General features: G+C 38.3%; 1 protein-coding gene across 30 annotated transcripts in view; it reads right to left on the bottom strand.

Annotated features, from left to right (window-relative positions):
• Positions 1-26,192, bottom strand: part of DOCK10 (dedicator of cytokinesis 10) — a 259,737-nt gene that overhangs the window by 81,492 nt on the left and 152,053 nt on the right. For all 30 annotated transcript variants that reach the window (XM_072719383.1, XM_072719388.1, XM_072719401.1 and 27 more), the window contains exons 8-15: positions 17,175-17,358; positions 15,833-15,918; positions 15,481-15,564; positions 15,203-15,358; positions 7,417-7,638; positions 7,136-7,258; positions 5,628-5,710; positions 109-231 (exon numbers count right to left, since the gene is read on the bottom strand). In XM_072719383.1, the coding sequence (XP_072575484.1) occupies positions 109-231; positions 5,628-5,710; positions 7,136-7,258; positions 7,417-7,638; positions 15,203-15,358; positions 15,481-15,564; positions 15,833-15,918; positions 17,175-17,358 (1,061 nt within the window). The remainder of the gene's footprint in view (positions 1-108; positions 232-5,627; positions 5,711-7,135; positions 7,259-7,416; positions 7,639-15,202; positions 15,359-15,480; positions 15,565-15,832; positions 15,919-17,174; positions 17,359-26,192) is intronic.

Below are 26,192 nucleotides of genomic sequence, written 5' to 3'. Positions count from 1 at the left end.
TGGATGTTCAAGAATCAGGTAATCGAGTACTATTTATGCAGAGTTAATGAATCAATAGTAGCAATGTAGCTGATGCATGTGATTTTGAAGAGTATCCCAAACCCCTACCTTCTGTAGTCTGACACTAGTTTTAGCAGGTCCTCTGTTGAAATCTTGCTACTTTCTTGTCTATACAATGGTGAAAATCTTGAGTCTCTGTCCACACTTCCTTGGTTGTCCTTAAATACTGATCTGAAAGAAAATGATATTTGTTAAGGTTGGTATTTGTTATTGTTTACCGAGTTGTGTTTTTAAGGAGACAAATGATTCAATTTCCCATTTGTAATAGAAGAAACTCCAGGAACTAAAACAAATGAAAACACAACAAATGATTTAATTTCCATTTGTAATAGAAGAAACTCCAGGAACTAATGAAGTAAGAAAGAAAAGAAAATTTCTTAGAAGTTTCATTTAAATACTATCTTGGTTATCTTATTCTTTATTTTCGATTCAGTATCTACAGTGACAGTAGCCCACCTATATTACAGCTACATTTATTTATGGTTTAATAACATATCAAACCTTGGAGTGTTACGGGAGGAATAAGAACAGGTTAGTCCTTTTTTCATTATTTTCTGGGCAAGCCTGGGCCACTTCAGTTTGGATGGTGCTATTAGAATTTACAAGTAGTGGAAAAGGGATAAGGTTCTGTGTGTGGGTCTAGAGGGCCAGATTCTTGAAGCATTTTCCTGTAGATAAATGTGCCCATGTCCTAAATTTTAGGACAGAGACGAAGATAAAATGAAGAACACTTGAGTCAGAATTTTGTATTAAAGAAAGTACCATAAACTTGATTCATTTATTTTCTTCCTTGGTTCATTTCATTGGAACCAGACAGATTTAGAAGGAACACACAAATTGTTTTTGTCCAAATAGTATAGTAATGTCAGGCAATACAAGCAAGTATACATAGCACCCTTAAGGTTAATGTTTCTTCCTCATCATTAATCATAATTCATATCTATCAAAAATATTAGACCCACATGTAATTAATTTTTCATTAATGTTACAGAGCTGCTGAAATTTTATTTCTTCTAACTTAAGGAACTTGACTAGACTATTTTGTTACTCTTTAAGTTGACCAAATATTTCAATACACAGGCTGAAGTGGCCATTTCGATAGATATCTGATCGTAGAGCTTTGGTGTCAGATAATACAGGAAATGGGCCAGAATGATATTTTTAGACTCCTTTAACCTTTCTGCTCATTTTTCTCTGTTAAGTACTCAATGAGGGGAAAAAGATTCCCTATCAAATAACACTGGGGAAGCAGAATGAAAATACTTACCTCAAAGATTATTTTTAGTTAAATATCGTACAGGGCTTTTGTATGTGTGACATGTTGAAACCAACATGATGTATTTACAACACAGGAGGAGGTTTAACAGAGCTTGGGTAGCGTTTTGTTTTGTTTTGTGTTTTGTTTTTTAATTAACCAGTCACTACAAATGGTCGTAACAGTAGATCTGAACTGTGTAACTCATTTTTGCTTTTTTCCACAACTCTGTCCTGGAAAGAGCTCACTTACATTGGACATATTGTAAAGAGAATGAAGGGCATAGCACCACGGAGAAGCATTGCACACAGTGCCATACACACTGTCCTTGCTCAATAAATATGCTAACTGGCAAGAGAACAGAGAACTGACTCATTTACACAGATGGTTTCAGGATGGCTGGGATGTTTTTGCCTCGATCCAGCTGCCACAATTGGGCAATGATCCGTATATGGTGAATCTCACAACCATGACATTTGGGGTATGACGGAAGAAAATGCACGGTTCAGCCTGAAGGAAAAGAAGCTTGGGTATCCCTGAGAGCCTTACTCCTAAGCAGCATGAAAAGCTGTGATACACAGAAAGAACAGGGCATATTTTTTTGTGGTTAATGTAAGGTAAACCATAGGAGTAATGGTCAGGCAGCTTACAAATAGTTTTTAAAAAATGAATTATTTAATCATTAGAGGTATAAAAAGACAGAAAGAACCACTGTGGGATGCACTTGAGTTTTTGTCACTTGGATGGATTCAGAGGTTGCACAACCATTTGCTGGGGGGCGCTGTTGCGCTGTGTGCCTTCTGTAAATAAATACATATAAAAATGACATTTTAATTTTAGTTTTGTTCAATTTTAAAGAAAATCCAGGGTTGTGCACTGGTCCTTCCTGAATGTCGTGTAAGAGGGATTAAAGAAATCAAAGAGTCCTGATGGGAATTTAGGCACATATGATTGCGGAGGCAACATGCACAGAAAGAGTTTCTGTTAACAACATGACACATTTGTAAGGGCCAACTTTCTTCCAAATCAAAGAGTGTAAAATACCCATTGTAGCCATCTGAATGTGTTCTCTTTACCTCCTCCAAGAATAATCTTTTTTTTTTTAATTGTAAAAAGGCAGTACAGCTGGTGCCAAAAATAAGAAAACATACCAAATTAATTTCAGAAAAAGTGTTCACAGTGATGAGCATCTGTGTGTGCAGCAGCGGGTGGGATGGGTTGGATCTGGCCATTAACTAAATTGTCATTCTACGCTTTTTGAGAGGCTGTTGATTTTAAGGGCCAAAGTGTTTCAGGGTACACTCAAAGCTATACTGTTAAGAAAACTGCAATACAGGAAATACAGTAGGAAAAAAAAAAACGGGCCAGACAACCAGTGGTATCAATAGAATATTGAAATATGTCAGCAGGCTAGTTTATATCAAAACTGCTTGAGTGGCCAAGAGCGTCCTTGCATTCAGTCACCATTTACTGGAAGTAATTTCCATATTGTAAATGGGAACTTAAAATCTCCTTTGGCTGGATCTTGTACTTATTTTTGTGATTAGTTATTCCAAGCAGTTTAAAATGAAATCTTTAGGACTGTACTGCTAACCATTTTTTTCTCAGATGTCAGAGATGTTTGTGTGTAAGCCTTATATTTATATACACAAATTGGTGGTGTCTCCTGTTTCCTAACCTACAACCAAACCACTCATCAGGCACTAATATAGCATGGGCTTGTGGTTTTGTTGGCTTTCCTGTCCTAGACATAATTACTTTGATGGTCAGTAATATTGTCAGTGTCCCTAGAAAGTTCATCTGTCTTTCTTCCAGAATATTTTAACTAAACAACCTCACAGTACAATTGCTATTTCTCCTTCTTACTGCTCAGTGAGGGATAATTCTTTCCTGTCTTGTCCCTACCTTATTCTTCACTACTCCAAATTTACCAGAAAGGGGCACTTGTTGCAGAAAATATTATCTCCACAGGTGACTTAATAATCCTGTAAGAGTAGTGACTTCTAACAATGGTTGTCTTTTATTGGGTACATATCTGTGCTCATTAATCCCCCGAGAGTTAATTAGATATTATCATTCCTCTTTTGTACATTTGGAAAAAAAAAACAGGTAAAAACATACTATGAGTACTTGCCTAAGACCAATTGACTACCAAGTAGAACTGAGATTTCAAAACCCGCTCTGGCTCTCAAATGCCTGCTTCTAAAACATCACAAAAATTCTGGATCCTTTAAGAGAAAGTATGTTCACCATTGCAATTTGCTGTATTTCACTCTTCCAAGGAATACCTTGCCTCACATGCCCCAACAGGTTTTCTTATCAGTATGAGAAAGCTTGATCAGAAAATTAGAACTAGTTATCCTTTCTCTGCAAGCTTATAAGAAATAAAAACAATCATATTCAACATAAAGGGTTCAGTATATTCAAATAATTTCTGTTCTTGCATTATGTGCTGGCATTGGCTGGCCCTGCAGGAAGAGGGACACAAGAGAGACAGGGTAACATGTGTGACCTACTCTATGACAAGTGCTTTTGGATCTGAGATCACACCTGCTGTCCACAAGGCAGGTGCTGTCAGCTTCATTCTGAGTATGGGACCCTGAAAACCAGAGAGAGAGCTCTCCTGAAGTTACCATTCTTAAGTGGTGGCCTGATCTGGACTGTGTCTGTCCAACTCCTGGGCCGGATCTCTTTCTCCTTATTATGGGGCTGCCTCAGGGCAAACTCATTCCTGGTGTAAATCTGTCTGCTCACGTTTCCACCTTTCCCTTCCCATCTACCTGTCCCCAACTTCAAGTAACAACCTCAAAATGATAACAAATATTGGTGGATTCACTCTGATTATGCTCATGCCTGGGTACCACGAAACCTAAAAATGGCAAACTTTCTGTATTTTAAAGTTACCACCATTGAAACAATGGTACCAATACTCAGAGGAGCACTTATGAGGCTGTCTTACTTTGTAGCACTAATTAACTTTTTAAAGTTCATTTGGTTTGTACATTGCTGACCGTTTTTTTCCTTACATCTGTACCAGGTTTTTCCTCTTTTTTAAAAATAATCTTATCTTATTTAAATTCAATTAATTAACATATAATATATCATTAGTTTCAAATGTAGAGTTTGGTAAATCATCAGTTGCATATAACACCCATCACATCATATGCCTCCTTTATGCCCATCACACAGTTACTCTATCCCCCCCAACCACCACCCCTCCAGCAACCATTAGTTTGTTTCCTAGAGTTAAGAGTCTCTTATGGTTTGTCTCCATTTTGTCTCTATCTCTGATTTGGTCTTATTTTATTTTTCCCTTCCTTCCCCTATGATCCTGTTTCTTGGTATTTTGCTATGCAAAATAAGTCAATCAGAGAAAGACAATTATCATCTGATTTCACTCATATGTGGATCCTCTTTTAAGAAATTCTTACACACATAAAGAGGCAAAGAGACTGAGGAGGACAGTAGTAATTGATCTTTAACCAGATCCAAAAAGCAATTCTTATTCTTTATGCAGAGGTTATATGTCCAGGAGGATGACTGCACCCTCACGGGCCACATAACTCAGCATTTCTATCAGAGTGAACTGGTACTGATAAATTTGGCTATATTAGTCAGGAGCAAAATCAAAGAGAGTTTAAATGATCAAAATGATGGTTTTATCTGGACGTCCATATATAACACCGCGCCCTACACATAGATGAAAATATGCAGCTGTATAAGAAATCACAGCGCTTCCAACTGAATTTTATGCACACCAAACTCTCAGGACTGATATAATGTCAAGAGTTTATTAAACCAAATATGCATGGTAAACAAATTATGACTTCAATCCTACCAAGAAACCATAGTGTATCTGGTCATGCACACACATGTCTTCATGTCATAGCCTCAGTATATTATAAGCTGTTTTGCTCAATTGTCTGGTAAAACATATGTTTCTGGGGAGCACTGACTGTTTATGAAAACGACTATAGTAATATTCTTCTAGGTGTTGGTATATTAAAAAATACCAGGGGATGCCTGGGTGGCTCAACTGGTTAAGCCTCCAATTCTTGACTTCGGCTCAGGTCATGATCTCAGGGTCATGAGATCAAGCCCAGTGTAGGGCTCTGTGCTCAGCAGGGAGTCTGCTTCTCTTTCTTTCTCTCTCCTTTAGGCCCTCACCCTGCTCGTGCGTTCAAGAGAAAGATCTCAAATAAATAAATAAATCTATAAAAACAAAATACCGGGTAACAAAGTGTTCAAACTGAAGCTTCCAATGCAGACTATAAATGCATTACTGTTCTGTTGATTGCAGCTGTCAACCTACCTTACCGCCCAAGCAAAGGGCATGCGGTATTTGCCCAACTTGCTGAAGAATTGCCTGTTGGATTTTAGTATCTTTTGTGCATACTGAGGGAAAAACAAATAAAAACATTGTTTAGAACACCAATTTTAAACTGTCCAAGTAAAATACTAATAAATACTTTTCCATATTATCTTATATTGAAACTCTGAAATTCGGCCTCACTGGCCTTCAGGTTCTATCTTGGAAAGAGCCAAATGGCTCTTTTATCCTCTGTGTTGGACTTACTGTATTGTGCTCTTTCTTTTCACTCTGGAAATTTCAAATATAGAAAACACCCTTGTCTTGGAATGCCAGCATTTTCCCTTTTTTTTTTTTTTTCAGACTTGAAAGGCCTTAAAACATTGAAAGGAAAGTGCTTTCAAATTTGCACTCACAGTCTGTCTTATACTTTTATTTGGGATGGCAGGGGCTGGCTTGTTCTGCAAAGGGTCACGCAGTAAATATACGAGGCTTTGTGGACCACATGGTCTTTGTCAGCTTCTAACTGTGCCTCTGTAGCAGGAAAGCAGCCATAGATAATCCATAAATGAAGGACTGTGACTGTGTAAATAAAACTTTATTTACAGAAACAGGTGGCAGGTGCATCTGGCCTGCACATCATAGTGTGCCAAATCTTGAATCTCATAAATATGTTAAACACCGCCTAAATGGTTACACATGCTCCAATTCAATTGTTAGACATTCTTTCCTTGATGTATTTCCTTTGTGTGAAAAATACAGATTTTTAATATTTATTTTCTCTTAATTAGTAACATTTGATTATTAAAGAAAATATGGTTATGGAAAAAAAAGAAAGAGGGGCCCCTGGCTGGCTCAGTTGGTTAACTGACTCTTGATTTCTGCCCAGGTCATGATCTCAGGGTTGTGAAATCAAGCCCCATGTCAGGCTCTGCACTCAGTGGGGGAGTCTAGTTGGGATTCTCTCTCCCTCTCCCTCCCACCCCCCACTTGTGCGTTCTCTCTCTCTCTCTCTCTCTCTCTATATATATATATATAAATATGTTTAAAGAAAAAGAAAAAAGGGAAGAAAAAATTTCCTGTAGTCCCACCACTCAAAGAACTTCCAGTACTTCCTCTTTCTTCACTTAGGTGTTAATATAATTTGATATAAAATTATCTAAAATGATATAAAATTATCACTTAGTTCATCATCAGTAAACTGTATTCACTTGTTTTTAAGTCAGATCAATCCTAACTTTTCATTATTGCTAATACTTGATCCTTGGAGTTAATGTTTTTTCCACATTTAAACTTATTTCTACAAATGGATTATCAGAAGTCAGAAGTTGCTTGGTCAAAAAACATAAATCAAGAATATATAATTTTAAATTTTCCTGATGAATATTCATTTCACTAAAATGCGACTATTTCAAGACTTACATTTTACCACACCTGATAGTTCATCAAGGGAGAGTGATTTTATATCTTGAAAGCAATTGAAGTTATTTATGGAAAAGATTATGCATTACCTTGTTGGAGTCTGGATTCTTAATGTAAGGTTCAGCACCACTTGCAATGTTCCCCATCAGTACTTTTTCTATTTTGGCCACCAAAACAATTTCAGAATGGGGATTGCTTACAGAAAATATAGCCTGTGTACAAAGAAAAGCATATTGAAGACATTTACAAAATTTCATTTTTTTAAGGGACAGCTTTAAGAGAATTTTTATTTTGGAAACTGATGTAATCTTTTGGTAAGAACAAAGAAACGAACATTTTTTATGCCATTACAAGTAAACAAAAGTGCAACCTGCTTTGGAAATTTTAGCCATTCCTCTGGAAATCCTTTGATGTGAGGTTCTTCTGATTGTCTGGGAGTGACAGTGTCAATGTTTCCATTTTCCAAAGCCACCGAAGCCCCTGAGAGCATCTGCCTGACAGCAGTGTGATTTAGGTCCACGTGAAAATCGGCAGAAATTTTCCTGCTCTCTCTGAGGTCATAAAGTGCCACACTCACAAAAAAAGGCTCAATCTGCAGGAAAAAGAAAGAATCGATGATTTTGATATAAAATTATTACACCTGCAATTGCCTCTTTAGTATATTACTAAAACAGTAAACTGCTACTATTTATATAAAATATTTTTAATGTCAATAATATATGTCAAGTGCTAAGTGATTAGCAGTTTTGGAGATATATTCTGAGGTTACCCCTATGTCCAGATACTCATCAAACCTAACATACCATTGGTAACTCTCACTGTAATCACCTACTACTATAATGGCTATCAATGGTGATTTTCTAGTGGTGATCATTTTTTTGTGCATTTATTCATTGGTATTCTACTGTAATTATGACCTTTCCTTTCTTATTTATTGATTTATACATTCAAGTATAGATACATAGATTACTACTATTTTATTCAATAGATTTTAATCTCTTACTATCAGTATTTATAGTGATGGTCAGATTGTCCCAGATTTGGCTAGTGGTAGCTCCTGTTTGTTTTGGTAGATCCCCATAATTTGGGGGAGGGGCACTTCTTGACTCAACAAGATGTTGTAGGTTCATCTTAATACTTTCAATGTCCATTCATTTGTCCATATAGCCCTGGTTCCTTTCTGTGAGGGTGACATTTAGAAACCAAGATCTCAGTGCTCATTATACTCTTTACTGGGACACACACACACATACACATCACGTGTCCACACATACCATCCACATCTACAATGACTTCTTTATATCTATCTGTATGTGAATATTTATTAAAAACTCACGAGTTCATGTTGAAACTTGTATTTCCAATGCAAATCCGGAAGGCTTCTTTCAAGCCTTTTCCCTACTTATATGTAACTCTTTCCTCCTATAGTGAAAACCTTGGCTCTTGTTATCATTGGCCTATTTGCTTATTTGTTCACTCAGTTTACTTACTGGTTCAAAGTAACCAGTCTCCCAACCATAGCCACTTTTTCTAATCGCTTTCTCTGTACTGCCCTGCAAAGTGCACCACATCTTGCCAAGGCCAAGTGCAAGCCATTTCTGTGCCTCCACATGGCTTTCTTTTTCTTTTTCTTTTTCTTTCTTTTTAAAGATTTATTTATTTATTCATGAGAGACACAGACTGAGAGAGAGAGAGGCAGAGACATAGGCAGAGGGATAAGCAGGCTCCTCACAGGGAGCCTGATGCGGAACTTGATCCTGGATCCTGGGATCACAATCTGAGCTGAAGGCAGGTGCCCAACTGCTGAGCCACCCAGTTGTCCCATCCACATAGCTTTCTGCTCCCCTATCATCTGGAGTTCTTGTGAACTCCAAGCCTTTGTGTAACTGCCTCTTCACCTCTAGCCACCTTGCTATGGAAGAAAGGGGAGATGTGAAATAAAGAGAAAATGGGAAGAGAATGGAAGATAGGAAAGAAAGGGAAAGTTTCTTGGTTGAGTTTTTTTTTTTTTTAAAGATTTTATGTATTTATTAGAGAGAGAGACAGAGAGAGAGAGCACATGTATGAGTGGTGGTGAGGAGAGGCAGAGAGAGAAACAGTCTGCTAAGCAGACAGCCCACCTCGAGACGCAGCCCCAGAACCCTGAGATGATGACCTGAGCTGAAGGCAGATACTTAACCAACTGAGCCACCCAGGTGTCCCCTTGATTAAGTTTTAAAGAAGCAGAATTTAGGTAAAGATGTGGTTAGAAGGGGTACCTAGGGTCACTTGAGTGACATGTGCAAAGCCATAAGGTCATGAAAGAATACAAAGACCATGAAATGATACATTTGTGGACAATGCATTTGAGGAACATTAAGAAGGTACAACCAAACGATGCAGAAGTCCACTGCGTGTCCGGGGGGCGGGGGGGGGGGGGGAGGGTTGGAAAGAGGTGTTTACAGGGGCATGCATGCATAAAAGAAAACTCCTAGGTTTGAGTACGTAACAAACTAAGTGGATGTCAATGTCATTTACTAATATATACGATAAATACACAGAGGTGAGTTCTGGATGGTGTGCAGAGTCATCTCTAGGACATTCCAATCACAGTTGGAGATATGAATCTTAAGCCCAGCGAATGAAGCTAGGCTGGGGAGTTTTATATGTGGTCTCCTGTCTACCATGAGATAAAAAGAAGAGAATTAGAAGGGCATCCTGGGAAATATCAGCACGCAAAAGACCATTTTTAAAAAAAATTTAATCCCAAATGAAAGTATGTTCTGAAATATGGAAATTTCTGCTAGAGTCCCGGGAATCCTCCACGTTGCCACAGCTGCTGGGCTCCTCTCTGCCTTGCTGTTACTCTCAGCAACTCAAAGTTTATAAAGGAGATTGAGGAGTGGAGAGAGATTTAAAGAAAAAAATGACAAGTTCAATCCTGCCAGAGTATCATAGAAACTGAAGAAGAAAGATTCAATAAAAAAAAAAAAGAAGAAAGATTCAAGAAAGAAGGAATGAAAAAAAAAAGAAAGAAGGAATGTTCAACTAGAAAACATCAAACGCAATAGAGATTAAATAAAACAAGGACCAAAATAAAGAAATACATGCATGTGTAACTACATATATATTATACATATGTATAGATACAAACATATAATCATACACATGCAAGTAGATATAATTACATTTCATTAACTCTAGGCTTCTAAAAATGGAATATGCTTACAATAAACATTTTTACTTTTGTTTATGCTACTTAATTTTGAATGGATGCCTATCACCATGTGTTCTGTGGACAAGCAGGTTATATACAAAAAAGTATTATGTTCATCATTGTACAGACTCACTCATGATGTGGATTGTACCGAGTGTTTGATAGGTATCTCATGTGCTTTAAAACATAGTTCTATAGCTAGCTTATAACAGGGTTATTAGTGTAAGTCCTTAATATTAGCAGTACTTGCCAGCTTCCTTACTGTTAGAAACAGAACTACACACAAAAAATCAAATTCAATCAATTATTAAAAAATAAGAGAATTAAAAGGTGGGAGTTTTATATTTTACCATTTAATTTAGCTTAGAAAAACTTCTGGTTTATGGCAGCAGTTGTCTGCCAAGAGTTGCAAATGCAAAAATTATGTGAAAATAACTCAGGTAGGAGCTCAAAACACATTGAAGGTCAAGGGAAAAAATCCTATTATTTTTCGTGAATTGGGGGCATTTTGATTTTCATTTCTGCTTGGTGAATGGAAATAAATTACCTACTTTGATAATCCATCAGAAATTAAAGCTCATATGGTGATTCATTTATTTCTTCCAATCCACCTTTTCAGCTTAAATGTCAAATCTTACTTTTTGAATCAGTGGCTTTTCAATAAGGATTTGTTTAATCAGGCACTTGAAAGCTGAACAAATGAAGTCATAGGCTTCTTATGTTTAGAGTTCTGTATTTTCTCAAAAAAAATCAAGAACACAAAATTTTCAAATAGCTCTGCTGTGAAGCAGGTTTTGGAATCAATTGCTATTTTCAAAGAAATATTTTATACTAGAAAACCATCAATTTGAATTTGGTTTTCAATGGACTGACTAAAAGATTACATGCTGTCAAAAACTGTTTCCTCATCAGGGAAAAGTTCTTTGAGGGAGTCTCTTTAGAAACTCATTCATTAAATGCAGGAGCTGGTTCTTTGGCAACCTGGAGAAGTATTTCTTTTAACTTAAAAAATATGTTCCCTGAATTAAAAATGATGAGTTTAAAAACAGGTAGATTAACAAGAGTGTCACTGAATAATATATAAACAATGTCATTAACATAAAAAAATTACTGTAGAGTTTAGGTGAGGCTGTTTTATTAGTTTTTTTGTATTATTGTTTATAAGCACAATGAAATTATTTTTTACAAGGTAATTTTCTATTTTTTTTTTAAACATTTGTATCAACTTTAAAATAAAGTAAAAACAAATACGGACATTTAAAGCACCTCAAATTGACTTGTCCCTCTGGCTTTACAGACATAAAAGGGCAGACTGACGCTGGGTTCTGAACTTGGGCATGTTCTCATGCTTGGCGAGATTGGCCCAAATACCAATGTTAAACCTCTGAGCATGTGTTTCAGTACAAAGAAAGGAATCCATGTGGAAGGAGTCATATGCCTGGCACTGGAAAGAAAAGCCCATTATCTTCGAGTTTCAGTTTCTGAGTTGGGGTTTTTTAATCACAATTAAGGCTATGCCTTGTCAAAAACAAAAACAAAAACAAAAACAAAAACAAAATGCAACATTTTTATTTAATAAGATGGTTAAATGCTAGTATGATTTGGGTTACATTTTCCTGATATTTCCAAGTAGTTTCAAGAAGCAAGTTTCTAGGCTTCCTGTTTTGTTTTGTTTTGTTTTTAATTTTAATCCCAAATAAAAGTATGTTCTGAAATATGGAAACTTCTGCTAGAATCCAGGAATCCTCCACGTTGCCACAGCTGCTGGGCTCCTCTCTGCCTTGCTGTTACTCTCAGCAATTCAACACCATTTCACACAGCTGACACTCTGTCTTGGCATCAGCCATGCTTTTCTGCTTTATCTCTACTTCAGTGACCATTCTTTCTTAGATTTCTTTGGTCACTTCTTTATTCATCTGTTAAATATTTGTTTTTTGGTCCTTTTTCTATGCATACAGAAATTCCCAAATGTGTCTCTCTAGGTCTCTGTCTGGCCCAGGCTTCTCTACATTTATGTCTCATTCATGGCTACTCCCTCAAGTTCCAAACTTGTATCTGACTTTGCCCAATGGACATCTCTATTTGGATATCTAGTAGGCCTCTAAGGCCTCTAACATGCCCATAACGGAATTCTTGGCCAGTGTCTCCCAAATCTGCTCTTCATCTAGTCTTCTTCTCTTAGTAAATGGCACCATCACACATGGAAGTGTTCAAAGCAAAAAACAGAGGTTTATCCTTGCAAATATTTCTTACCTTTATCCTGTATATCCAATGGATCAGAAAAACCTGTTCATTCCATTTACCCAACATCAAGTCAAATCCATCCATTTCTCTCCTTCTTCCTTGCCAGTGCTAGTCTAAACTGTGCAATGAACTATGGTGGTAGCTTCCTATCTACTCTCCCTGGCCAACTCTTGTTTCCTCCAATCCCTTTTTTTTTTTTTTTCCGATAGGATCTTTAAAAACAGAAATTGAAACTACACCATTTGAAAGGGTTTCAAATCACTACAGCCTCCACTCAGGATAAATCCAAACTCTTCCCTACAGCCTATACCGTAGATTATCTTACCTTGTAACTGTTCCTCCCATATCATCTTTGTCCGCCCTTCCCTTCTGTACCTGCTTCCTGTTCCCAGAAATTGCCAAGACTTAGTAGTTTTGGGATGTTCACACTTGTTCTTTCTTCTGCTTAGAATATCTTCCTTCACCTGACCTTTATCCTTCTCACTCTTTGGCTCTCTGTTCAACTGTCACCTACTATGACCCTGGCACCCAGAGTAACCTGTCTCCCAGTTCCTCTGTATCACATCTGACATACTGATTCACTTTAAAGAACTGTGAATCATGTGTGATTATTATGTTAATTTATTTGGCCTGTAAAAAAATGTACTGTTTATTCTTTCCACAGAGAATCAATCTTTACAAGGGCAGGAGGGTTGTTATCTTTCCCCTACTCCCACTGTTTGCCCAGTACCTAGAACAAGTCGGGCTCTCAACAGGCGTACTGAATAAGTATTGGCTGAGAAATGAATAATCGTGACTTCCAGTGCTATCACTTTTACTCACATACCTGGTGCACAATTATAGTCATAAAATAAGAGAAAGTTTCATTCTGGGGTAAGATTCTCACTGGTGACACATTTCGATTTTAGCTTACTTGTCAACAGGGCTCTCACAAATAACACTGAAAATACTGATATGTTGACTGTATAGTATTCACAAAGCCGTTTCCCATGTACTAAATTAACAATAAATAGGTAATCATTGCTTACTGCGCACCAAGTATTATCTAAGTTCTTTCCATATATTAATTTAATCCTCACAACAATCATTTGACATAGTTATTGTTATTACTGTGTCATAGAGGTGTGCGCAGGATGTGTGTGCTCAGTTTGTAGAGAAAACTTAATGCTGTTCTGTCTTCTAAAAGTAAATGTGGCTTATATAAGGAATCTAGAAATAAGTCTTCTTCTTTGAGGCAAAAGATGACAATTGAGGGATGACTTACGAAAAATTAGAGTGGAATGAATTTTTAAAAAATGAAAGGGGACATGCCAATAAATAACACTGCTTTTTATTGATGTTAGGATTAGGTGTGATTTTTATTTTCTGGGTTTTTTTTAAAGATTTTATTTATTTATTCATGAGAGACACAGAGAGACAGAGAGGCAGAGACACAGGCAGAGGGAGAAGCAGGCTCCACACAGGAAACCCGATGCAGGACTCGATCTCTGGACTCCAGGATCACGCCCTGGGCCAAAGGCAGGCGTTAAACTGCTGGGCCACCCAGAGATCCCAATTATTTTCTGTCTTCTTTTTCTTTTTTTTTTTTTTTTAAGATTTATTTATTTGAGAGAGAGAGAGAAAGTATGCGTGGGAGCAGGGGGAGAGGTAGAGGGATAGGAAGAGAGTCCCCAAGCAGGACCCGTCTCCCTCCCCCCACTGAGTGTGATGGCCCAATGCAGGGCTTGATCTCATGATCATGACCTGAGCTCAAACTATGAGTTGAACATTTAGCCAACTGAGCTACTCAGGCGTTCCTATTTTCTTCTTTAAAAGTTCAACTTTTAATGTTTATGCTCTCAAAATGCTCCCTTCCTATCGATACTGCTACAGTTGGTATAGAACTATCCCCTAGACTAAGAACTCTCAAGACAGCTCATTTAGTAGGAAAAGGAATCTTGTGTTGATGTAATGAGCACTGTGGTGGTTCCCAAATATCAATGACACACCTTTTTTCTCTCATTTCCATGTACCATGTCTACTATTACTTAATATATTTTTTTAAATTTTTATTTATTTATGATAGTCACAGAGAGAGAGAGAGAGAGAGAGAGAGAGGCAGAGACACAGGCAGAGGGAGAAGCAGGCTCCATGCACCAGGAGCCTGATGTGGGATTCGATCCCGGGTCTCCAGGATCGCGCCCTGGGCCAAAGGCAGGCGCCAAACCACTGCGCCACCCAGAGATCCCTATTACTTAGTATTTATCTGATATTACTTTACTTGATTCACTAGATAGCCTGGTGTTCAGTAGTAAAGGCTATGAAATCACAGAGTTGATTTCTTTGTTTACACTGTTCTCTAATATACATTCAAATAAGCATATAAATACTAAAAGAAGAAATTTGATTTAAAGGCCATCTCAGGTACCGCCAAGAAGAAACAAACCATATCTTGGGAAACTCTGAACCACTGTGTGATTTAATGGAAAGGACCCTAGAAAACTCCCTTTGATGAAGCTGCTTCTTTAAAGTAAGAGGAACATTTTATGGTAGAATATTGACTATTCCACTTCAGAACTTGTGCACTTTTGTAATGTGGAAAAAGCTGTCATTCATACTCCCTGGTAGACTAGAGGGTGTGAACTCAGTCCCTGGAATTACCAGGAGTAGAAAAGATTTCAGCCAGTGGGGTATGATATTGGCTGGTCTGTATAGGATGTAACAGAGGGAAACTTACGTTCGTTATCGGATCATTCTCATTCTCCGTAACACATCCCTGAAGATTTAAGTTGAGAGCTTTACAAATGATCATGATTCTCTTGGCAGCTTTTTCTTCAAATGGTTTGATCCCAGAGTCAGTTTCTAAAAGGTCCTTTTTCTGAAGTTTCAAGGTCTGAAAAAAAATGTTAAAAGTCTCTCTCAACAAACACCGGTCATAAAAAAAGAAATTCTAAATTATAAACTGTGTTCCAATTGTGTGGATCAAGTTCACGTCTGCTTAGAATTCCGACTTACATCTATATCTGGATCCAGAGAGAACAGATTTAGCCTCTCCATGTTTCGGGTTGTTTTGACAGTCTCTTCAGTTTCTGTGAGGTACTACAGAGAAAACTGTATTAGCTCTCGGTAATTAAGTATCCAGATACAGCCCAGCCCCATCCACATGCTAAGAAATTGCTCTATATTATCACTATTTTAATATCATCCATTAATACTCAGCAAATCTTATCAAAACACGCTTTTATTTTTTTAAGTGTTGTATAAATTTAGTCTAAATCTTAAAATACAACATTTCCATCTTTTCCATGAAAACAATAACTAATAAATAATTCAAATTATTTGTATAGCAAAATGTCAGCTTTATTACTTTTGCGAAGTCTGGGTGTGGGCTGTTTTCTGAAGACTCTGTTTCCTCTGGCGTGCATTCACAAGTTATAGAATTATCCAGCGAATCTTGAAAAGATACACCAAGACAGGTCATTAAGTAATATTCATGAATAATACATTTGTCTAGGCTGTGACATATCAAAACTGGATGTGGAATGGATGTTGGTGAGCAGATGCCTTCATTGTACCTGGCTCTAGGACTCCATTTTGTTATAAGATCTGGGCCTGGAAATCAGATCTCCTGATGGTCATGATGAGATTCTTTCCATGACACCACCCTGAGCTCATAAGAATTCTTGACTCTTCTAGTACTAACTACCTTTATACTTGAGGTTGTCATGACTTACTTTATCAACGCATACTAAAGTTTTCTTATATGTGTATATATTTTTGATAATTCTGACCACCTCAGGCCATCAATTTCAAATCCACATTCTAGCTTCAGTTAGTTAAACTCTCTGAAACTCTGTAAACATTAATTCTCTCATTGATCATTATTAAGTACATCATGAATTTACCTAAAACATCTACCATTGTATATAGTAGTTGTATTAAAGTCAACCACAGTTTTCTTTCCCATTACCCTGTATCTCTTTTACTTAATAGCATATGACATTTAAAGATTCTGGTTTCTAAAGTCTCATGGTGCTGGGCAAAACATGTTAAAATAGTTCTCCTTTGGGAGAAGTGACCAACTCTGAAGGTAAACTTGTCTTTCATATGATCATAGACCTGTTTTTCTACCTTTCACATCACCTCTCCTTTCCTCTCTCTTGCTCTCTTCTTTTTGCCTAGAATGAATTAGAATCTTAAGAGGTAATGAGGATGAGAAGAAGATAAATTTTTTATCTTATAGAGATCTCTAATATGGTACAAAATTTATGGAACTTTCACATATAAGCTGGTCTCAGTATGGCCAAAAAGCATAGATGAAAAGATACCTCTTTTTTTTTTGAAAGATATCTTTCAACTAAAAGGAAGTAATGCATGTTTGTCTTTCTATAATATCATTTAATTAAATGAAATGAAAGGCTATGATACAACTACCCCATCTAAGAACCTCCCATCAGACATGGGTATATTTTTGATACTGTTGACAAATGACTTCTATCCTCAAACCATTGCCAGTAAACTCAAAATCATATGTGTGGTGACCTTCACTATTCAGTGAAAGTCAAGATTTAGGGGTGATTTTCTGGGGCAAATAGCTCAGGGGTGGATGAGCCAGATGTGGCAGTTACCACAGTCACTGGCAGCTTAAATGAACCCAATGTGCAGATCACACTTTGAAAGCAAAGGGAAGTGGACACACGTGCTCTCACCCAGCCCCAGATCTGCAAGCTCCGTGCTCCTCCTCCCCTGAGAGGGCCCCTCAGGACTGATTTGCAGGATGCGGTTGAGGGTGTGGATCCATTCATCCATATCTGACTCTGTCTCAGCCGCCAGCACAAAATAGGTTAGGTCATTCATTTTTAATTCAAAGGCGTACTTTCTTAGTCTGTTATTCTGTGGTATAAAAAGAAAGAGAGAAATTAAAAACCCCAGATAGTAAGTCTTAGAGAGTGAGATACATTTCTTATGGGGTCACACTTCCGAAGAGTTTCCATATGGGAGAGTAACATAAAGATCAGCCAAAAGAAGGGAAGCATTTGGATGGCCACGAATTGTTTTGTTTTGTTTTCAAGTCTTTTTGTATGAACAGGTATTCTATTTAGGTTTTTGATGATTGGATGAGTACGGTGATTAAAAATTTTCCTCTTCAGGTATCTGTGGGAATAGACTCTATACTTCACATGGTTGATTTGAGTCACTCTCTTCACTTTCTCATCCTGTGTTCTGTCTACTACTCACTCCAGCTGGGCTTCTGGCCCCGTCGCACCCAGGGCAGCACTTGCCATGGTTGTTAACAAACTCTATGCTGGGACATTTCTTTCTTTGTATCTTCCTCGACTTTTCAGTAGAATTAGTATGGTGGCCACTTTCTCCTTCTTGAAATCCATCAGTGTCTGGTTTCCATGACCACACGCGTCACCTTCACTGGTCACCACTTTTCAATCATCTCTACTGGCTCTTCTTTATCTTGATGATATCTAATGCTAACCTTGGCTCTGCCTTAGACTCCTTTCTCTCTCATCTGGTCAATGGCTTTAAAGGACATGACATCCACAGGGCAGAGCACCTCATTCCTTTTGGTGGCTCTGGCCTTTTCATCAAACTCCAGGTTTTTCTCTAACCTCACACCTCTACTTTGGTGAGCAAACTGATGAAGCTGTGCTCTAGATCCTGAAAATGTGCTCTTGTCACAAGCTTTGTTGGTGTCACAAGGCTCAAAGCAGCCCTTCCCCCAAGTGTGTGCTTGCACACAATCAGCATCATGTTTGTCCCCCATCTACTTAGAGGACTTGTTGTCACTCTTCAGATCTCAATCAGAGTCATACTTGCTCAGTTAGCCCTTCCTTAATTCCTCAGTTAGGGCAAGGCTCTTATCTTCTAGGCACTTACCACAATTTGGAATTATATACTTATTCATTTTCATTTGTTTGTTTTGACCAACATCTGTCTCTCTCATGGCTGCCTCTAGGAGGACCGGGCCAGCTCTGCTCACCGTTATATCCTGTACTGTCATACAGAAGGTCTCAGTACCAGTGCATTCAACAGTCACCTTTTATAAGGGAATAAGATCAATTCTTATCTTTGGGGAACTGATATTTGTAGGGAATAGTGAATGAACAAAAGGTTGAAGGAATAAAGATTTTGTGCAGTGCGGAGAATTAAAATGGTCTCAGGGACTGAGTAGCTACTTCATACTGGTCTTCCATGGATGGAGCATCCAAGTTGAGATCTATAAAAAAAGTAAACTGTTCCAATATGGGAGAAGCCCACTGAAAGTGGAGGGAACATAAGAGCAAATTAAGGCACTTTGATATTCCATCTCTAATTCACTCTCAGATAATTCTGATACAGGTAGTCCACTCTTACCTATACTGCTAGGAAGCCATTAGGGCACTCACAATTATAACCAAGTGAAGTCTATGTACTTAAGATAACCCAGTAAAATACAAATAGGAGAAGAATCATAAGTTGAGAGTATCACTATAATGTGAGATTATGTCTTAACATCAAAGTATAGAATTCTTTTTGACAATGGGATTGCTATTCTTGGTGGCAAGAAAAAATAATTTTTAATATCTTCCCATTAATATCTTCTTTGCAATGTTCTCAGAGACTATCCTAAAATAGCTTGTTCCTTTCAACTTCCACAATATCATGATTACTACCACAAATTTGACACTTACTAAACACTTGTCATCTAGATGCCAGGTACCGTGCTGAGCATTCACAGCCATTATTCCACTTAATCCCATAACAACTCTGTGAGACAAATTTTATTTTTCCATTTTAACATGGAAGCTTGGGGAGATAAATTAAAATGTGTTTGGGATTCTGCAGGTACCAAGTGGCAGAGAAGAGAAATAACCTTCTAACACTCTAACACCTGCTGAGATGACCCAGGAGAAAAGAAGATATTCAGTGAATGCTATTCTCCTTCCTTGCCCCCTCCCTGGCACAATCACGTACCAAAGGGATGGTCATGGCCTGGGACATCACAGATTCTCTCAGTGCTGAGAATAGATAGGGGAACACATATGCATCAAGAAAGAAAATTCAGGCACTGAAGGAGAAAGAAATAGCTGAAAGAAAACCCCAGCAGTGATTCTCACTGTAGAGCTTCATACCTTAAATGCCACTTTCTAGATTCTTCCAAGGACAAACTCTTGGCTTCAGCCTATACTTTTTATTCTCATCAAGTATTACTATTTCTTTGCCTTGGAATGAGTCACTTACTGACTGGCTTGTTTAACAGTCTATGAGCTGGAGATGGGCATAGGTTGGTTGGTTATCCTCAGTGCTCAGTACAATGATAGCAATCATTCTTTTTTTAAAGATTTATTTATTTATTCATGAGAGACACAGACTGAGAGAGAGAGGCAGAGACATAAGTGAGGGAGAAGCAAGATCCTCACAGGGAGCCCAATACAGCACTTGATCCCGGATCCCGGGATCACGACCTGAGTCGAAGGCAGGTGCCAAACCGCTGAGCCACACAGGCATCCTGATAGCATTCATTCTTAAAGAGGTGTTTACTGTGTTCACATATTGTGCTAGGCAGAGGCAGACAGAGTCTCTGCCCTGCCAGAACAGGGGAGACAGGCATTAACCAGTTAATCATACAAATGTGAAACTGAAACATATGGAAATGTGGTGAAAAAGAGGTATAAAATGAAGGTATAAAGGGAAGCCTGGGTGGCTCAGTTGGTTAAATGTCTGACTCTTGATTTAAGCTTAGGTTATGATCTCAAGGTCATGGGATGTTGCCCCACATCGGACTTCATACTTTGGAGGGAGTCTGCTTCAGATTCTCTCTCTTTCCTTTTCCATCAGCCCCTCCTCCCACTTGTGCTGTCTTTGTCTAAATTAAATTATAAATAAATAAAATCTTTGGGAAAAAAAAAGTAAAAAATTCTTCCTGTGAACAGGAATCCTATTGCAATATGAGAATACTGCTCTACTCATAGGACCCCCTGGGTTCCATGAAAGCAAAAGGACAGGATGACTTTGACTAATAAAAGGTCAGAGCTGCATTTTGAGACCATTTTGGCTGCAGTATAAACAGAGTAGGGGTTGCCAGAAAGGCAGCTATGGCCTCAAACTTTAGTGTGCAAAGCAAACATCTAGGCAGCTTCTTTAAGAATGCAAATTTTTTTTTAAAGATTTTATTTATTTATTCAGGGAGAGAGAGAGAGAGGCAGAGACACAGGCAGAGGGAGAAGCAGGCATCATACAGAGAGCCTGACTTGGGACTCGATCCAGGGTCTCCAGGATCATGCCCTGGGCTGCAGGCGGCGCTAAACCGCCACGCCACCAGGGCTGCCCAAGAATGCAAATTCTTAGAAGCTATGATATCCGCAGAAGGTGTGGGCAGACACCCTCCATACACTCTAATGTACACTCTTGGAGGTTCTGGTGAAGGAAGTCCATAAAGCCACTAGCAGTCTGCGCTGACACAGAGGGTCTAAGGGCAAAGACAACTTGGTTGAGAGCAAATGTAAAAGGCGACATGGTTTTCCTTCACAAAACAAGAACAGAAATAGACACAGAGGATAAAACTCAAAATGCTCAGAGCTCAGGGCATAGCTTTGGCTAGCATATGGCTAAACACAAGCAAAATCTCAGTGTTATCTTGAAAACAGATAAAAAATCTGGTTCATTAATCTCATGCCATAACTAATGTGGACAGGGAAATGTAAAGGTATGTAAAATGCTTACAATAATTATATTAATTAAAAGTGGATGGAGCTGCAATCTGCTTTCAAATGCAGATGACAAGGAATTCAAAGAATTCTAGATACAAAACATGACAAAACATGGACAAAGCTTTATTTTCTAAATGGCATTCTGTGCTCCAAATGAATACAGTTGCCTGCTTCAACGACATTTATTAAACATATTTTATCAAAAATATTTTGTAAAAAATTGAGCAAAGTATAATAAGCCCTTGTTTCTCAAAAAGGAGCATTTATCAATGAAATAAATATTCCATTTGGAGCTTCTCAAAAACCAAATCATTTTTTCTATTTGGAGCGAAATAGAACTACTTGCTTATGCTGGGGAAGACTACGATGCCCTAAGTGGCTTTCTGTCTCATCCTCTGTGATCTCTAAGATAATGGCATATAAAATAACAAAAAAAAGGGACAAAAATAGAAAAATCCATGGGACATTTTAATAATCTTGAAATATGATCATTACGTCATTACAGTGATAACCAAGAAATGATCGTATTATTATTTTTTTGTTCCTCCGATTTTCCTGTTTCCCTGAAAACAGTGTCCTTTGTGGCAGATGCAATGACTTTGTCTACTCAAGCCTACCACAGTCCCTCTACACGGCTTCATAAACTACAGGAAACTGCGAATATGTCCTCATGCCATCTGATGTGTCTAATGAGTGGTAGCACACCGGTCTGCTTCTGCAGTATTCATCTGGAAAGGTTCTGGAATAGATACTCCAACAGAGCCACCAAAACCAATGTAGAACCAAATGTCAAGGGAATTTACCCAAGCAAAATACGTAGAATATGATGTACACGACATATATATACTATAATGTATAATAAAGCCACATGTGGTGATAACTATAATTTTATTCTTGCATATGTTATCAGAACCTATTGTTTGAGATGTGTCACTCATTTTATCTGCTTGTGCTATACTTGTTTTGTTCTTATTCTCTGCATTCTCCCACAGGCTAGGAGCTCTTTGAAGACAGGAGCTACATTTGGTCCATATTTGGCTTTCCCACAATGCCTTGAATAGCAGAATTTTCAATATATATTTGCTGAAATCGATCCTGCACCTAAAACTCACTGTTTAAAATGACACATGAGCATATCTTTGCAGTGTCCCTTCTGTCCCTGTGGCTTATGCAGGATAAATGTGTGTATGTATGCAGGTATGCCCACACGATATATGATAACCTACTCATTTCCTTGGGCATCTATCTGTAATTTTGGACATTTTCCCACTTCAAACCTAATTTTATCATTTATTAGCTCTGTGACTTGGGAAAACCACTCTATCTCCCTGAATTTTACTTTAATAAACTGGGACGATAACAATGCACGTTCCATCAAGTGTTGTCAAGTAATATATCAGATGAAGAAATGTACAAGTGTCATTCTGGTTTTTATTGTTTTCATTGGAAATGAGATTCTTTGAAGCTAGAGTTTGCTACTGGAAGTTTTCTAGGTCATGTTTAGTTTCTAGATTTGTTTTCCTTGGCAGGTACACTTTTTCCTCCCCTCCCAATTTGACTACCTTTCTGTTGGCAAGCACATTCAGTTCTACAGTCCAAGCTGCTTTCTGGTGTCTCACACCTGGCCCTACTTCCCTCATGTGGTGAGTTGCTGGAGCTGTAGGATGTATTTGAGTTTCTAGACATTTCTAGACTTCAGTTAAGCAAACGAGGCCATTGTATTTTTTTGAAAATTTTATTTGTTTGTATGAGAGAGAGAGGGTGTGTGCATGAGTTAGGGGAAGGACAAAGAGAGAAGGAGAGGAAGAGAATCTCAAGCAGACTCTGCACTGAGTGCAGAGCCCCACATAGGGCTTGATCTCATGATCCTGGGATTGTGACCTGAGCTGAAACCAAGAATTGGACACTTAACTGACTGAGTCACCCAGACGCCCCAATACCTTGGAACCCATCTCACAAGGTGGCAGGTTCTTCACATAGGAGCAAATAAGTAGTGTGTGGCCCCCACACCCCTTTGATCCTGTATAAAGTGACAACGGTCATCATTAATGTTGTGGTAGGATACTCAGCAGATGGCATTTGTGGACTATTCATCCTCTTCCATAGTGGCAGGACCTTGAGTGGATGGATGGATGGATGGATGGATGGGTCGGTGGATGAATAAATAGGATGGATGGGTCGGTGGATGAGTAAATAAATTCCTTCCTCTCTGAAGGAACAAGACCTGATAACACAGGCCCAGATATCCCTTTGTACCAGATCAAAACAGAAGCAGCAAAAACGGGAAGTTCTGCTCCAGACTGGTAGTTCATGGGATATAAAACAGATCTAATATTACTATTTGATGATATTACAAAGTGGGAGACTACTGTTATTATTTTTTTCATTTTTAACTAAGATCCAGAAAATTTCCAAACATAAACATCACCATGAAAACTCTGAGAAATCTGGGTAGGAGTTTTTCTCTGCTTGATGTCACTCTTGAAATACATTTCTAAGAATTCCAAGGATTGTTTTTAGAAAAACACAATGATATAGATTGGGTCTGAATGAAAAAACTAAAATGGTGTGTTTGCTAAGACTCTTAGGAGTTCGGACTTCCGTAGAATGCCAGATGGTAGGTATCATTTTTGAGCTAAGGTCTTTCTTCCTCTTTTCTGTTTTATTCAAGGGAAACTGATAATTATTCTTGACAAAACAGGCCTGACTCATTCTATTATTCATTTGTTCTGTGCTTTTGTGTGTACAAGTTTCATCTTCAGGGACATTTTGTACCTGAGAGCTGGTGAGAACAATGACTAAACTTGCAGTATCTCATTGAGAATCTTCTTTCCAGATGTAAGGTCTCCTAAGTCAGAAAGAGCTACAAGCAAACATGTAATAACCAGGATCCAGATACAAAGTGATAAGTAACCCAGATGTCTGTGTTCCCAAAGTGACCTCAAGAAGCTGGAGGTCTTCCCACCACCAAGGATTACAAGTTCTTGATAAACAGGAATAGAAATGGGGGGGGGGGGTATAGACCTGAACTCTTTAACAGATGTAATAAATGTTCCCAAATATTTGCATGGCTTTCACTGAAAAATGAAGTAGGATTATTCATCTGTGCTTTAATGTGGAAAATCTACCTTGGGGAGTCCTGCGAGCTGACCCAGAACGGTTCATCACTGTTCTGTGCTCCTAGAATATTCAACAGACCGTGCGTGCCCTTTATAGCTTTTCTGACACTGTGTAACAGTTAAGAATGAGCCTGTGTCTCTTTCTGGTTATGACTTCAGCAGGGAACTCCCAACATCTCAGTACAGTTCCTAGTATGTCATAGGGACTAAATAAGTTTGTCGAATGAAAATAAATGAATAAATAAGCATATTTAAGTAGAAATTTCAGGAAGGTGAATTGAGATTTTCTAGGAAGGCCTTTCCACAGTAGAATGTCCATCTATCAAAGTAGTGACCTTTGTACTTAATGGAAAGACTATCATCAGCGAGATCTGACCTTTACTGCTCACTTGCTTCTACTCACTGACTTTTGTCCTACATTTTTCCTTAAGCTTTTCTTTCCAGCTTATCTCTTAACTCAGGCAAAAGACCTGAAGGGCATACCATTCCGTGAGGGAAACCAAAACTATTCCTCAAGCACTAATTGCTTGAACGAAGAGCTCCCATGGCCCAGGATGCCCAGACCAATTGGAGCTCAATTCCCAACACCCCCAGCTACCCCATGCAGATGGACCATGAAAGGACCCACAGAATAACTAACAATTACCTTTACCTCATTATAATATTAAAATCTCTGCCCAGAGGCACCTGGGTCATTCAGTTGGTTAAGCATCTGTCTGGGGCTCAGGTCATGATCCTGGGGTCTGGGATCAAGCTTCACATTGGGCTCTCTGCTCAGCTGGGAGTCTGTTTCTCCCTCTCCTCCTGCCCCTCCCCCCCACTAACGCTTTCTCTGTCTCTCTCAAATAAATAAAATCCTTAAAAAAAAAAAATCTCTGCCTAAATAGGAGCACAAGCCTCATTTACATAACATACATTATATGTATAGACATGCCTCCTTAAGACACATATATGACCTTATACCTGCCTCTAAACATACCAACAAGGCTTCCCTTTCTAAATATTTTAAGCAACCTTAAATAAAGGAAACCCAGTCACTCTTGCTGGGGATTCCCGGCTTTGGAAATGATTCCCTGGGATCTCTGCATTTGCTGCAAATAAAGTTTCCTTCGCATGACAACTCACCTGGTAAAGTTTCTACCTGTGACTCTCCAAGGAGTGAAATCACATTTGTTCTATTATAAGACGAGGGGAAGAATGACCTAAGACACACTGTCTCCCAGATCCTTTTCACGTGCTAGCATATTATTTTAGTTTTTACAGATGAAGAATCTGAGCTCACAGCTTGAGTAACATACTCAAAGCCTCCAATAGTCAGTGGTGAAACCGGGATTCGAATGCTGACCTGTGGGAGCCCCAAGCTGTGTTTTCTCCTAGAAGACACTCTCTAGATCCAAGCTGTCACTTAAGCAGAGATTGAGGCAAAGTCTAAGACCAGATGGAGAAGAGGTTCCTGTAGTAAAGAGTCAGATTCGAGTGCTAAGGTGTGTGCTCAACATCAAATTCTAGAATTCTTCGAAGTAACAATTTCATATTAATATGTATCTCTGCAAGCTTGATATGTAGCATGGGCTACAGTGATACTTCCTAAAAGATGATAATGCATTTGCTAGAGCAAGCTTTGAAGGAAAAAATGGAAAAGGCAATATTTAAATTTTTGTAGTTCAATGTCTATAAAATGTAATCATTGATCTTTAACCTGCCACTAAAGTTCCACTTGATAGTTCTAAAGCCAGAGTTTCCTTCGGGATCAACAATAGAAAACTATCTCCACCCTCCATTAAGACCCTTATTGCCCTTTCCATATGGAAAGCTGGCGTCTGCATTGAAACGCAATTATCTTTCACTTCCAGCCCAGCGCTCAGCAACACTTAATTAATTCTTTCCTTTTAAAGTTCAGCATTAT

Source organism: Vulpes vulpes, chromosome 9, assembly GCF_048418805.1.
Source record: "Vulpes vulpes isolate BD-2025 chromosome 9, VulVul3, whole genome shotgun sequence".
In the NCBI taxonomy this organism is placed as follows: Eukaryota; Metazoa; Chordata; class Mammalia; order Carnivora; family Canidae; genus Vulpes; species Vulpes vulpes.
The sequence above is the reverse complement of the archived record's forward strand: the minus strand, read 5'-3'. Positions and strand labels throughout refer to the sequence as shown.